The following is a 14,586-nucleotide window of genomic DNA, read 5'->3' on the forward strand; positions in this document are numbered from 1 at the left end:
GTGGAGGATGCACTTCCTCATCCAAGGTAAATGAAGGACTGTAGTTTTGTTAGGAGTGGCTGCTGGCTTCTTCTGATAATCAAGGTGTTCCCCAGGCTCTTGCTCCTCCTCTGGAGAGTCTGGTTTTATTTGGGAAGTCTGTTGTTTGACCAGGTCCTGGAGATTGTCTGGATGTAAATGAAGTGTTGGTGATTTCTGTGGCCCGAGAGAGGGTGTTTCCTGCGCCGTTTAAAGCCATGCCTGATTGTTACAACCTTCTAAAGCCTATTACAATGTTCTGCAAATTACATAATGTACACGTAATTAGTTACGTTCACTTTCAGCCATGAACATAGATTATAGGGTGCCTTCAGTTCTTTATCTGCCCTGTGTACAGCACACAGGTGGTGTAGCCCAAGTACAGCTTTCAGGGCTCTGCTTTCTCACTAGTGTGTGCCCTCAGTTCTGGCGTCCTTTACAGCATGTTCCCCCCAAAAAGGCATCTGGTCTCTGGTGCTTCCATTGTCCCATGTGGCTTGAGGAAGGGGATGCTTCAGGGCTTTTTGTGCTCCTGCAGGACAGGAAGGAAGGTCCCCAACCTGCGGTACATGGGCTCTGCGCTGCTGTGCTGCCTGCTGCCCACAGCTTGCATGCTCCTTCCCATCTGGAGCTCCAGCTACACGGGCATGGGCAGTGTCTGGACCTCGTGCAGCTTCTTGCCTCTGGACAAGGTGGAAGGGAGGGAAGAGCCACAGATCTGCCTGGAGGGAGCAGGGAGAGCGTGGCAGGATCCTTGTCGGGATCTGGGGAAGACCACAGTGACCTGATGATTTCTCCTCTCTGTTCTGCAGATTCGTTTGTGAACAGCCAGGAATGGACCCTGAGTCGCTCTGTGCCTGAGCTGAAAGTGGTGAGTACTTGCTACTCGTGCCTGGGACACCCCTGGCTCTGACGTTTTCCAGATCCCCAAGAAAAATACATGTTTTAATGTGGCCAAGTGGAAATGCAGAGATACTTCAGCCCTGCTAGGGGGAGAGAGGACCTGGAGCTGCTGTTGTGCTGTGGAAATCATAGAATCATAAATGGTTTGGGTTGGAAGGGACCTTAAAGATCATGTAGTTTCAACCCCCTGCTGTGGGCAGGGACATATGCTTTAAGGTGTCCCGGGAGCCTTCTCTTCTCCAGGCTGAACAAGCCCAGCTCTCTCAGCCTGTCTCCATAGCAGAGGTGCTCCAGCCCTCTAAGCCTCCTGTGGACTTGCTCTAGCAGCCCTACGTCCTTCATATGTTGGGTCCACAGAGCTGGACTCAGGACTGCGGGGGGGTCTCACAAGAGTGGAGTAGAGGAAGACAAAGGAGGACCAAGGTTTCTTGGAGGCTCACACTCGTAAGTGAGAGGGTGTTGATCTTGGAGAACACTCAGACATGTAGGTCAAAAGGTAATATTTGAGTACCTCACCCTTCCTGCTAGCTGTAGGAGAGCTGTGATTCCTGATTAAGTACTGCTGCATGGGCTAGACTTTCAGGCATAGCAGAAGCAGGGGCAGATCCTGAGTAGTGGGTCAGGCGTGCATGGGCTGTGATCACTCTCAGAGCTGCTTTGGAAGTACGGCAGTTACCATGTGGGAGATGTCACCTCTCTGAGCCTCGCTAACTGCAGCTCCACACTGGGGCTTCCCTGGCCTCCGCTGGCCACCTCCCAGGCATGAGTGCCTCATGGTGCCCCTGTCAAGGAGGGCAGCGGGGGAAAATGTCACCTCTGGTGCTTTGTTCTGCCAGGCAGAGAGAAGGAATCTCCTCTGGTTTGGCAGCACATAGTGGGTTTCACAGGATGTGCTGTTACCAGGCTTCATCACCTACCTGCAGGACGGGGTCTCTGGTGGGGGCTGCCTCTGCCTCCCTCTCACCCCCAACACAGCTCGATCATTTGGGACAAGGTTCTGAGGGAGGGGTCCTGATTTCGGGGTGCAGCATCTCTGAGATGGAGCTGTTCCCCATGGCCTGCTGCTGGCCCCACACCAGCTCACCACGGCCATCTGTGAGTTGGTGCCGGTCAGCAGTGCAGGAAGGGATGTTGGTGGGCAGGAGGCTGCCTGCACTTCCAAGCATCCGGCTGGGTGTTCTCGGGGACCTTGCAGTCTGTTCCACCGCTCCACTCTTCCCGTGCTCTCCATGGCAGCCCTGAACTCCCTCTGAAGATTGTTGGCATGTCTCCCCCAGCCCTTTCAAGATGAATTTTTTCACTCTTACTCGAAGAAGCAAGCAGGCTTTTTGCAGAACATACCAGCGCCGCGCTGCCACTGTTCTTCTGATCTGCTGCTAAGTGAAAATGAAAACAAACTTTTGAATATTCATTGGTTAGCTTGGCTTGTAAAATGTGTGTCTGTTCAAAAATATCCTTGCAGCTATTCTGTGTACTGCCTTCTGACATTGTAACATTCTGCGGGCTTCACAACAGTGCTGCGAGCTAAATAAACCGACCGCTTTTAGCTCTTCCTCAATTAGCACTATCCTTTCCCCATGTTTTCCATGACCTCTGGGGATCTCTGTTGCTTCAGGGTTTCATCTGGCCGATGCACCTCTTCCTAAAAGCCTGGAGGCCTTTCAAGAGTCTTGGTTCAGTCCTGGCCTTGCTGGGCTGGAGCCTTCTCCATCGTGTCTCTGGGATCAGGCAGTGGCAGGCCTCCCTGTGTTCAGCGGTGGTTTCTGGGGTGGTTTTTTCTGTGGCTGTGAAGGGAAGGACCTCGTGTAGCAGCAAAGCTGCTCCTGTCTGCGTGTGAGATTGTGCTCAGCCAGCGGCGTTGTGTAGAGCCAGGCAGGTCCTGAGCTTTCAGGTGCATATCGAGGGGTCTGTTCTGCACCACGGTGCTGTGGCCCTGACTGCCCCATGGGTGCACCGGTGCTGCCGTGCCTTCCATCCTCGTCTCCCAGTGGTGCTGTCATCGCCATCTATTACAGGGCCCAGCTCTTCACGCCACGTCTCTACAGACTGACAGGTCTTTGAACAAGCTCTCAAGTTACCACAAAGTCGTGTTGACCACAGCTTATGTTCCTCCCTCTTCTGTGGGAAGTAACTGTTTCACCCCTTCTGCCAGAGCGCAGGATCTTGCTGCTTTCTTCCCTGCTCACGTTGCTGTGTGCACCACAAGTGGTCAGTGTACTTTCTCTAAGGGTCTGTAATAGCTTTATGTATTTAAGTTATGTTTAGCAGTTTTCCCCACTGGAGTGTTATGCTGAAGCTTCATCTCTCTGCTGGAGGCTGAGAGGCTGTGTCTGGGAGATGGCAGCAGTTCTGCAGGCAGGCACAAGTGATGCCCCTTGGCAAGGCCTCGTCCCTGGCCCTGACATGAGGCAATGTCAGCCTTTCACTGGCCAGCACGGGGGCAGGCTGCATTCCCTCATTTGCCCAGCATGTCTTGATACAGAGGTTTCCATGGTGCCTAAACCCCATGTTTTGCTGTGGTTTGGTGCCTCTGAAGGGTCATGTTCCTCGATACTGTCAGTTCTGTTTGGGCTTGTTTATAACGCCAGATGAGCTTGAAGATAAAGCAGAAGTGGATTTCAGCAAGACGTAGGTCAGGAGTCTGAGTATAAACAAAGCGTCAATGCAGCCTCCATCCAAGTTGCAGAGAGCTAAACATTGTTGGAGTGTTTAGTGTCTGATGTTACATGGAGTCCTGGCTGCCAGGCAATCTCGGAGTGCTGCTCTGTTTTACAGAGGTTGTCCAGAGACTGAAGCTGGAGAGGGCACTGAGCTGAGCCCCTGCGCTGCCCGCTGTGTGCGTGGTATCCACAGTTTCTTGTTTCCACCCCTTCATACCCCAGGCTGCTCATGCCCCCGTCAAAGGGCGGCAGCGGCCGGAGAAAGGAGTGTTGCCTTCGTTTATCCCGTGGGGTACAGCGCCTGTGTGCCTCTTCCATCTCTGCCGCTCGCTTGGCTCTGAAGCACGTGTGCGTTACCTGTGGGGTGCAGTCTGGTGCGTGTTCTCATCTGTCCAAACGCGCTGTGTATGGTCTCTAATTACTGCTGTGGGTGACAGACCTGGCAGCGATACGTTCAGCCTGGGCATGCCCGTGGGAGTGCGGTGATCCACACTTCCTAGTCCTGGGCTCCTGGCACCTTGGTCCTGCTGGATGCTGGCTCCATGTGGCACGGACACAAGAGGCGCTGGCAAATCAGAGGGTTTCCTGTGCTCCTGTAGTGTGGTCTGCCACTGGCTGGCTGGCACTGATGCACGGCTGGTGCGTCTCCGTCCCTTGACAGGAGTGTGCGGGTCGCCAGGGCAGGACCAGTGCAGCGGCAGCTTTTGAGCACCTGGCTGAAAGCTGGAGAACCTGCCTGGTGGTGACTCACTCGCCAGCCTCATCCCTTTACCTGGAAAAGGTCAGCCTTAAGCTTCCTTCTGGTTGCAGAGGCAGCTTTAGTGTTCCCAGTCACTCCTCTCCTCACCCCCATTTCTTTCAGCAGTGGTGTGCCTGCAACTGAGTGGCTTTGAAAGTAACACTGCAAACAAGTGCCAGGCTGGACTGCATGTTCTGCTAGCTTCATGGGCTCTGCATGGTGAACTGGTAGGAGGTTGTCAGGGTTTTGAGATGCATAGGGCTGTGTAAGGGGTGAGTTAAGGCTCTTGGCGTAGAGCATCTCTCCGCAGGCCTGGAGCACTGGGAGGAGGTAGAAGGGCATACTGCAGGCCAAGGGTGCCTCTACATTTCCCCACTGTTTCTACTTCAGTTCCATTAGAGCAACACAGCAGCTGACACTAGAGGAGCACAAGGCAGGATGCTCAGCCACGCAAGAGCCACTTTGCAAGCCATGCTGTCCCCATGGTTGTGCAGAGTAGCTGTGGGATAGGAGTTGACCAGTTGGAACTAGATCTTTTGCAACGTTGGAAGAAGGTGCCCCGTCACCCCAGGGCTGCTCTCCCATCAGGAGGCAGGGCCACTTGCAATCCCTAGGGCACCGCAGTTGTTTTTAACAGCTGGGAAAGTGCCGGTGCTAGGAAGACCTGGGTTTTGTGGCTGACCTAACCTGGGACAGCTCCGTTTGTTTGGTAGCAGATTTGTGGGGTGAAGCAGACTGACAGACCCCTAGCCTAGGGTGTTTCAACCTAGTTAAAAGTTGGTGCTACGTGTCTTTATTTTCAGTCAGTTAAAGATCGGTGCTGGATGTCTTCCTGTGCAGGCAGCACAGCCGGCTCCACCGGGAAACGTGTGCTCTGCTGCAGCAGTGTCACTGCCGCAGCGAGGAGCAAGTGCTGCGCCTCGCTGCTGGCATTGGAAGCAGCAGCTCTACCAAACACATAGCCAGTCTCTGCTCTTGGTCTCCTTCTGGCAGGGGCTGTCAAGAGCAGCACACCAAAATTTGGGATGTGTGGGCTGGGAGAAGAGTTCGTTTCACTGAGTACTGAGCTGGGTTCTGCCATCCCCAGTGCCCTTTCAGGAGCATCTCTGTCCCCCATCTGTGTGTGCCCAGGCTGTGGTGGTCTCAGAGTGGTCTTCTGTAGAGGGAGACATGCAGGGCACATGGGCAGTGGGTGACATGCGCCTCTGTTTCAGGGCATCGTGGGGAACCTGTCCAGTGGCAAGTCAGCCCTCGTGCACCGCTACCTGACCGGCACCTACGTACAGGAGGAGTCTCCAGAGGGTAGGTCTGGTTCTCAGGCTGCCTGGGGAGTGGTCTGGGTCCTCTGCTTTAAAGGTGACCCCAAGTCTCTGCACCTTATTTGCCACCACCGCAGGGCTCTGCAGCCTTGCCTGACCTTCATTAGGGGTTTCCCCTGCTTGCCCCCACCTCTCACTTGACTGCTGCTTTGCTCTCTTCCCAAGGTGGCCGATTTAAGAAGGAGATCGTAGTGGATGGTCAGAGTTACTTGCTGCTGATTCGAGATGAAGGGGGCCCCCCCGAACTCCAGGTAGGAGACCTGTACCTCCTGCAGCCCTTTCCCACCCTGTCCTGGGGAGGGACCTACCTGGCTGCCTCTTGGAACCTGTTTGAGAGAGAACATGAGGACTCTGAGGCCTGAGGAGGGGCTACCCCTGTAATGACTGCTCACCCTGGGGCCTCCCTGGGATGTCGCAGGGCCTGGGGCATGTGCTGAGGCTCCAGGACGCATGGCTGGGCTGTAACAGCTCGTGTGTCTCCCTCAGTTTGCTGCCTGGGTCGACGCTGTGGTGTTTGTCTTCAGCCTGGAGGATGAGATCAGCTTCCAGACAGTCTACAACTACTACCTGCGGCTCTGCAGCTACCGGAACACAGCGGAGGTGCCGATGGTGCTGGTGGGCACGCAGGGTGAGAGCGGGGCGTTCGGGCTCTCTTCCTCCGTCCATCGTCCCCACCCTGTTCAGGAGCACTGGTGATGTGTCCTTATGGGCAGGAGAGCACAGGGCACTAGCAGGGACAGGGGCAGAGGCCATAAGGGAACTGTCATGAAACCACAGCTGAGGCTGCCAGGGGGTGTGGGCAGCAGAGGAGGCAGGAGACACAGGGCCTGGGGACCCTCTGGGCACCACAGGCATGCCTGGACAATGGAGAGGGGCTGCTGGGAGAGAGGGCAGCCCTTGAGTGGGATTCCTGCTTGGCACAACATGTCTTGAAGGCAGCCTCACCTCCAAAAGCCTTGCTGTGGGTGCCCAGGAGGCAGGGAGGGGCAGCAAGGGCATTGTCTCAGGTGATGAGCTCTGCTCTTCCGAAATGAGTGTCCTTCCTGCCTGTGGGTGGTTAAGTGCAGGAAGGAGGGAGCCTGGGGCTGCAGACATTGGCTGGATCTAAGGGTGACAGCAGAGAGAGGGAGCATGGATGGAGAACGCGAGTAAAAGACATCTTGTCAGGGCCCAGTTCCTGAGCAGTGTGACCCCTTCCTGGGAAAGGAGAAACTGAGCCTGGGAATGGAGGCGGTGACAGTGGGAGGGGAGTCACAGGGGTGCCTGCTTTGGGCCCCAGAGTAAGAGTAGAACAAAGTTGTTAAACTCTGGGTTTTTAGTTTTAGGACTGCACGGTGTTCATTCAGGAGTGGACTGGGGTTGCTGGCATGTACTGTGGAGGCTCAGAAGAGGGGAAGTGTGGCAGAGGGGTTGGTGATCATTGTTGTCCCAGATTTAGAGCCAGCTGAGGTCACAGTCTTGGTACTGTCACGCTGAGCAACCCGCTGGAGAATTTGAGGAGGACTTCTTTACAGTGAGAGTCCCAGTACTCCTTTGGCTCCTTCTGAGAAAGTTCATTTACAGCCCCTGCTTGTCCCTGGCGTGTCTTCAAGGAATTGCATTCCTCTTGGGAAGATAGTTTTTCCAAAGCATGCAAGCACTTAGCAGCCATCTGGGATACAAATTAAGCCTATTTTTAAGTGTTGTCCACCAAGACCTCATCTGTGAGTTCAGCGTGGCAGACCCATCTCTCCCAGTTAACTGAGGATGTTTTTTCCCTCTTGACTCTTTAATATGTAGGGCAAGGCCATGAGACCTAAAACAACTGAAACTGGCAAAGCCGATTTACTCTGCAGCTGAGGCTGCCTTGCCTTGGCAGCCACACGTCCCCCTGGTTTTGCCCTCTGCCTTCAGTGACATTGGTGGTTGAATGATTAGGAGAGTTGAATGGGGTTCATTTAAACACTGGTTCATTTAAAAAGGTTCATTTAACAATTCCATTTTTCTGCTAACATGGGACTTTGTTACTTAAGGCATTAATCAGAGGGTGGGTATTTCTGTGTGCGAAAGGAGGGAGGGAGACCAGGAGTGGGTCCTGAGCCTGTGGATGGATGAGACACTGGTGCTTGCTCTTTAACTTCCTCTCCCTTTGTTTTCCAGATGCCATCAGCGCCACAAACCCCCGCGTCATTGACGATTCTCGGGCACGGAAGCTTTCCAATGATTTGAAGCGCTGCACATACTATGAGACCTGTGCCACCTATGGGCTGAACGTGGAGAGAGTCTTCCAGGATGGTAACTGCAGCCTGGAGGGTGTCCAGGCGAGACCGGGGCAGCAGTGCTGTCCTACAGAGGGGGATTTACACCACCTAGATCACCAGCTCTCGGTTAGAACAGCCATGAGGCCAAGGGCATTAGGCACACATTTGTGTGCAGTGCTGTTGCTTCACAACGCAGACCTGCTCCAAGGAGTGGGATGTACTCTGTGTGTGGAAGGATTCCTCTGTGTGTAGCACGTAGGTGAACTGCACATAGATGTGCATGAGGACGGCAGTGCAGGGCCCAGCAGTACCTTTCTTTCAGGGGCTGCCCTCTGGGTAGCCACTTGGTCAGGAGAACAGGGAGGCTGCAGGGGATGGTTGCACCCCCACGGTGGGCCTGTGCAGCACAGCTGTCTGTAGGAGCCTGCAGAGGAATTGTTAGGCTTCAGAGAGGGGTTTGGTTGCCTTTCGTGGAGGAAAGGAGGAAGCACAGCAGAGCTGTTGGGTGTTAGAGGTAGGGAAGCAGCAACTGAGTGGCCAGATGGGCAGCTGTTCTCATGGGAACGGCATGTGGGAGAGCATTTCTGCTTAGGCTTGGAGAGCAATCTGCATAACAGTGATGCTGTAGGTTGGAAAGGGAACCTACGCCATGTCCTAGGAGTTTGCAGTTGCTTACATAAACCGGGGCCCTGCCCTGTAATGGGACTGCATATTTTCCAGTTGCCTTTCTCTGCTTTGTCTTAGGGAGTGCAGGAGGGAAATTGTTCAGTATATGAGGGAGGATGTGTGCAGAGCTGAGTGGCTGGGCAGGACAGAGTTGCTTTTGGAAAGGAGGAGAGCTGTGCTTTTAGTGTTTTTAAGTGGAAGAGGCACATGGAGGAAGGTTTGGAAATCACAGTGCAGTAGGACCGCCTGAAGGCAAAAATCAAACTTTGTTCATTGCAGCAGAGCAAGATAGGTTGAGGGCAAGACACAGGACTGAGCCTGCTATTGGTTTTAAGTGCTGACTCCTTCCTCTGAGCTGGAGCTGGTGATCCTCCTTCCCCTGTGTAAGTCTGTGACCTGCCAGTAATCACCTGTAGCGGGGTGAGGATCATAGTTGCAGCACAGCTTCTGTTATGCAGAAGCATGCAGAGATGTTCTCTTCTCCTGCTGCTTGTCCACCTCTGAGACTGTCGGAGAAGTCAGCCCAGAAAACGACCTTTCAAACTGTTCCACCTTTCAGGCCAGGAACCCTTCAGCGTCCAGCAGCCTCTGTGTTGGTTTGGTATTCCTGGGGAAACTAGGGCAACTCTGTTGGGCAGGTTGCTTCTGAGTCACCCCTTCTTCTTCCTCTTCATGAGCAGTGGAGAACTGGTGGCAAGGAACAACTGGGAACAGTGAAAACTGTGGCAGACCTGGAAGGGGAGGATCTGCTAAACTAACTCAGAGATTTGCAGAGCAAGTCTGAAGAGAGAAGCAGCAGGTGGGCCGTGAGCAGAGCTGTCCCTGGCTTCTGGAAAGCATTTGGCACTGTGTGCCACCAAATCTATTCAGCTTATTCCTTCGTGCTGGTTCTGCGTGGCCCTTCTCTGCAGGACGATAGAGTGAAGAACAGCAGCTGGTGGGTTGGGAAGGGACTGGGGAAGGCACTGGATTAGGAGCTGCTGTTTACTAGGCTGCTTCTCATCCATTAATGTCAAGACAGAGTGGATTATGCTCCGGGGTTGTTTTTTCTCTTTGTTGACCCTGGAAGCAAAGATAACACAACTTGAAGTAGTGTGATGTGTGAGATGAAGGCTCTCATGTGAGACTGGGGCACAGCTTGTAGTGCCAGCACTACTTAGCAAGCTTGTTGGGACAGCTTGAGCTGCTGCTTGGAGGCTCAGGAGTGAGCAAAGTGCTGTGCTTCATCTTTTGTCTGGGCTTACTCACAGGCTGTATGTGTGGTCAGGAAGGAGGCAGGGGAGCAGGTTTGTCCATGTGAGGAGCAGTGAGATTGAGGAAGTCCAGAAGACCGCGAAGAGTGGGCTGGTTCTTTTGAAGACATTCAGACAAAATTGAGAGAACATTCAAGCAAAACTGATGTCAGTCTGGGCAAATGCTGATGCTGTATGGAACAGGGAGCATGGGCTGCCCTGCTGGGAGGGCTAGCGCTGACCCTGGGCCTGTAAGCAGGGGAGCACTGAGTGCAAGTCCACATGGATTCTTGCCTTCATACAGGGCAGCAGGAGGAGCATTGAGGAATGTTTCTCACCTTGGGTCTCAGCACTTGAAAAGGACTCAGAGAAACTGAGAAGATTAAAAAAATGGCTATAAAAATTAATCAAGGCTAGAGAAAACACCTGATAGTGATTCACTAAGACAGCTTATCCATTCAGTAAATCAAAAAGAGATTGAGAGGTGACTTGATTACAGTGTAAGTATAACTACATACCTACATGGAGAGAAAACCTCAGATACTGAGATTCTGCAGGCTCACAGAGAGCTCATGCTAGAAGTGAAAGCCAGTCGAATTCAGATGTTAAAGGATCTTTACTTTTTCTCTTAGTAGCCCTCTTTTCATTAGCTGTTGGAAAACATGCATAGGGAAGTGCTGTACGTTCTATCTCGTACTTTCTCCAAATCCAGACCATGTCCCTTACTGGAGGAGACTCTCACCCAGATGAGTGATGCAGTATAGGTTGGGTGAAGTTCAGTGCCTGGCAGCATACAGAGGTCAGCCTTTGTTTCAGCTGGAGAGATCCTTCTGGCCTTCGAGTCTGTGCATGCAGGAGATGTCTGCGCTACTGCAGTTCCTTGTGCCATGCCGTATTTCCTACAGTGGGCTGCCTCTGTGTGTCACGATGGTAGCTGTGCCCTGGCTGAACGTGTTGCCTGGAACAGTGGAGAAAGCAGTGTGATAACTGGGAGCAGAGGGACTCGCCATCTCATAGGAGATCTGAAGTAAATCGCAGGTGGTTGGTGCTCTTACCTGCCTGCTCAACTGCAGGGCCACACAGAGGCTCCTGAGCAAAGCTGTGACAGGGAAGGAACCGGGCAGGAGGAGCTGAGGAGAGCTGAGCCTGGCAGGGTGGCCCCAGACATCAGCAGCATCTGAGAACTCTTCAGGGACTTCCAGGATCCAGTTTCGGATGAGGCTGAATTGACAGGATGAGGCATTTTCGGAGTGTGTAAGAGGCTCTTCCAAGTGAGCACTGGTGGGCCCTGGTGCATCTGTTTTGGTATCTGGAGTACTGGCAGTCATGGCTTGCATAAGGAGCTTGCCACGCATGCGATCCATTTACCAGACCGACCTCATCTTTATACGTTTTCTCCAGCACAAGTCACTCAGGCAGACTGTGGGAGACCTGCCCCATGTAAGCAGGGGAAGATGTTGACTTTCCACAGCAGAAACAGGAAGAGAAGTGGTGGTCTTTGCTTTCATTGCAAAGCTTTGCTTGCTTGTCCGTCCTGTACAGAGCATATCCTGCACTTCTGTTGCCACCACCCTCCCAAATCCTTCTCCTCATGGCAGCTCTCAATCCAGTCTCTCCCAGCCTGTATATGTGCTTGGGATTGCCCTTACGCAGGTGTAGGACCTTGCACTTGACCTTGTTGAACTTTATGATGTTGGCACTGTCCCACTTCTCCAGCCTGTCCAGGTCCCTCTGGATGACATCCCTTCCCTCCAGCTTGTCAACCACACCACACAGAGATAGTGAAAAGCAAGTTATCCCAGAGACTGGCTTAAGGGATGATAGAAATTATCCTTGAAAAAGTCTGGCTGATATTCAGGCTGTAGAAGAACCTCTGCCTAGCAAGCAGAAATGGGAAGGCTGCCTCAAGATACCTCAGTTAAGGGTTGGTGAGATTTTATCACCATCAGTGTGGCCTTGCTGGCCTTGTGATTAGTACCATTGCTAATGGTACAGGATGAGCAACAAGGCAGAGCCTCTGCCAGGCTCTTTGCCTCGGACAGCGGCTGCTGAGGAGTTTGAATCTTTTCTGGCCCCTGAGGTACCTGAGCTCGCAATGGGCCTGGCCAGCTTGCGAAGGAGATGGTGAGCACTGCATGAAGCTGGCCAGGGGGAGGAGAGCAGGAAAAACCAGCAAGTTAATTCAGTCTGGTGGGTCTAGGGGGAGTTCCTGCTGTTTATGGGACTAACGTTTAGCTTGGGAGTCTGGACAGGCTCCCAGCTTTACCAGATGAGCAGTGGTCAATAAGCCTTCACCAGTCTCTGTATGGAACATGGTACTGCAGCTGTATCAGGATTTGCAGTTGCTGTTAGCATTTGAGTTTGGTCACACCACGTATGTGGTGCAGCATCTGTCTGGAAAGGGAATGTGGCAGCTTCCTTATTGCAAGAGTGCACGATTTGAGGCGTGCTGGGTTGGACATGGGATGTTTCCAGTGCCTTCAGTTGTGTTTGTCAGTGTGCAGGAGAAAATGAGAATGGCCATGTGTTCTCCTGAATTCCCCAACAGCTTGTTTGCTGTCATGCTCTTTGACAATGCTCAAGATGGTTTATTTCCAGAAAAGGTAGGAGATTGGGGTGGCTGAAATACAATTTGAGGCTGTTGGCATCAGGCAGTGAGGTCACAGCAACTGGGAGAATTGTTCTTCACATTAGTTTTTTGAATGTGTAGAGACTGTGAGGGTCACAAGGGCCCAGACTGATGGAGGTGGCATTGCCCAAGCTATTCAGTTCCATAACTGGCTCCTGTATCTGCTGTGAGGGGGGACCAAGAAGTGACTCTGGCTGCCCAGGGATTCTTCTGCAGCAGCCCAGGGGTCTGTGTGGCTCCTTGGTGTCCACATAAAGTCACTGCTCTGTGTGAGACCCAAGAGAGCCGGTGGCCTTTGAGGACTCAGCATGGGCAGCCTGCCCTGCTGCCTAATGGAACAGCCACAGGCAAACACTATCCCTTGCAGCCGGGTTGTGTGACAGTGGCAGGCAATGGGGATTGCGAGGTTGGGTGTTCTGCAGAAATCCTCCCACTCCACAGAGGGTGGTGCAGTTTGAGCCCCAGTTGTTGGCCTCAGCCAGAGGAAGGGTTGGGGTCTCACAGACACCCCCCAGAAATCTGCAGGTGGTGAAAGTTGCTTTCCATACTCTGACTCTGTCTTTTCTCCTTTCTTCCAGTGGCTCAGAAGGTGGTGGCTCTGCGGAAGAAACAGCAGCTTTCCATTGGCCCCTGCAAGTCCCTGCCAAATTCACCCAGCCATTCGTCTGTCTCTGCAGCCTCCATTCCTTCTGTTCACATCAACCAGGTGGGAAATGGGAACGGGAAAAGCCAGGGAGCCCACGTGCTTCTCCATCCCCTCTTCAGTTCACTTAAAACACAGCACATTTAGCCTAGCCTTAAGCTCGCACTACAGCCCTGGAGTATTGGGAAGAGCAAAGTGGTTGTCACCCTGGCCCATCAGTCTGTAGCCCACAATGGCTTGATTCTTGCCCTGAGGTCAAGCTTTGTGTCTAAACTGTTGGGTCTGGCTCATGGTCTCCAAAAGCTGTGGGGTGCTTGTACAGTCACCCCCAGTGGGGTGGTGAGTGGTCTGCAGGGAAGCTCCTGGGCAGAGCAGGTTTGTGAAAGGGGCCTCAGTCTGGCTGCTGTGGCCAGGCAGGCAAGCCTGGGTGGATACAGCTGCCCCCAGTACTGCTCTCCCTGGCAGTTTGGAAGCTGATGGTCTTCCATGCAGGGACAGGTGGGCTTCATACAGGGTGTGTTTGTGCAGGCAAATTCAGTGGTGAATTGAAGGATTAACGTAGAGAGGTTCACCTCTTCTGTCAGAGGAGGGGCTCTGTGCTGTGCTTCTGGAACAGCGTTAGCTTGGTGAGGGCTGCCAACGTCTCCATGCTGGGAGGATGGTGAAGCAGAAGGTGTTTGTTCTGTGACTTTGGTGGAGCAGAACTGATGCAGGAGGGGCAGGTCAGAAACCAAAGCCAGCTGCCATGGTGAGTACCTGGCGAAGGAGATCCTTTGGGCAGCCGCTTCACTGCCTTAGGGCTATGCTGCAGTTTCCAGCACCCACATAAATGCTGAGCTGTCTGTCTGATGGGGAGTGTGAGATACTGAGCTCTGCTGCTCCTCAGGGGCAGTCAAGCCAACAGATTCCAACTCTGAAGCAGCTGGCATATGAAATCACGGGATCTGTAGCAAGGACTCAAGAAGTCTGTCATGGTGCTGTCAGACTGAGTAACAGCAAGTGTAGCAGCTGGGTTTATGGAAGATGGGATATGGCATGGCTAGAGCAGCTGGGAGCTCCTTGGCTGCCTCACCAGTGAACAGTGCTTGCAGTGATTTTTGAGGAAAAGAGCAGCTAAGGAGCATGTACAACTGAAGAAAAGGCAGACTGGCGCTTTTCTCATAGGGGTTTTAGCTTTGAACCTTAGGGTGTATCTGAGCCCCTCGCCCTTGGGAGGACTTCTGGTACACCACCACAGGAGAGGCTATTCCAGTAGAAACCTGAGTAGTGTCTGCAGTCCCTAGTTGGACCCTTACATCAGGAACTGTTACATACCTATGTGAAGTTATACCTGACTGCATAGGCTTCTGAAGCTGTACAGCAAGTAGGTGTGCACAGATTTCTGCAGAGACAAGTGCCTGATGCTCCAGATCACCCAGACACCAGTGAGTTCAGATGAAGCCTCTGTGTGCGAGTGAACGGGCTGATCCCTGCTGACAGGCAGAGCTACTTGGTGAAGCTGCATGGCTTTCTGATCAGAGCTTGCTTGTGTCCCGTG

At 53.1% G+C, this 14,586-nt stretch overlaps 1 protein-coding gene across 3 annotated transcripts in view; it reads left to right on the plus strand.

The window, feature by feature from the left end:
• The window catches only part of AGAP3 (ArfGAP with GTPase domain, ankyrin repeat and PH domain 3), a 136,410-nt gene that overhangs the window by 52,531 nt on the left and 69,293 nt on the right, over positions 1-14,586 (plus strand). For all 3 annotated transcript variants that reach the window (XM_065667123.1, XM_065667122.1, XM_065667121.1), the window contains exons 2-7: positions 831-889; positions 5,535-5,622; positions 5,805-5,890; positions 6,126-6,267; positions 7,779-7,913; positions 12,985-13,112. In XM_065667123.1, the coding sequence (XP_065523195.1) occupies positions 831-889; positions 5,535-5,622; positions 5,805-5,890; positions 6,126-6,267; positions 7,779-7,913; positions 12,985-13,112 (638 nt within the window). The remainder of the gene's footprint in view (positions 1-830; positions 890-5,534; positions 5,623-5,804; positions 5,891-6,125; positions 6,268-7,778; positions 7,914-12,984; positions 13,113-14,586) is intronic.

The sequence above is a fragment of the Lathamus discolor genome, chromosome 2, assembly GCF_037157495.1.
Source record: "Lathamus discolor isolate bLatDis1 chromosome 2, bLatDis1.hap1, whole genome shotgun sequence".
Taxonomy (NCBI): domain Eukaryota; kingdom Metazoa; phylum Chordata; class Aves; order Psittaciformes; family Psittacidae; genus Lathamus; species Lathamus discolor.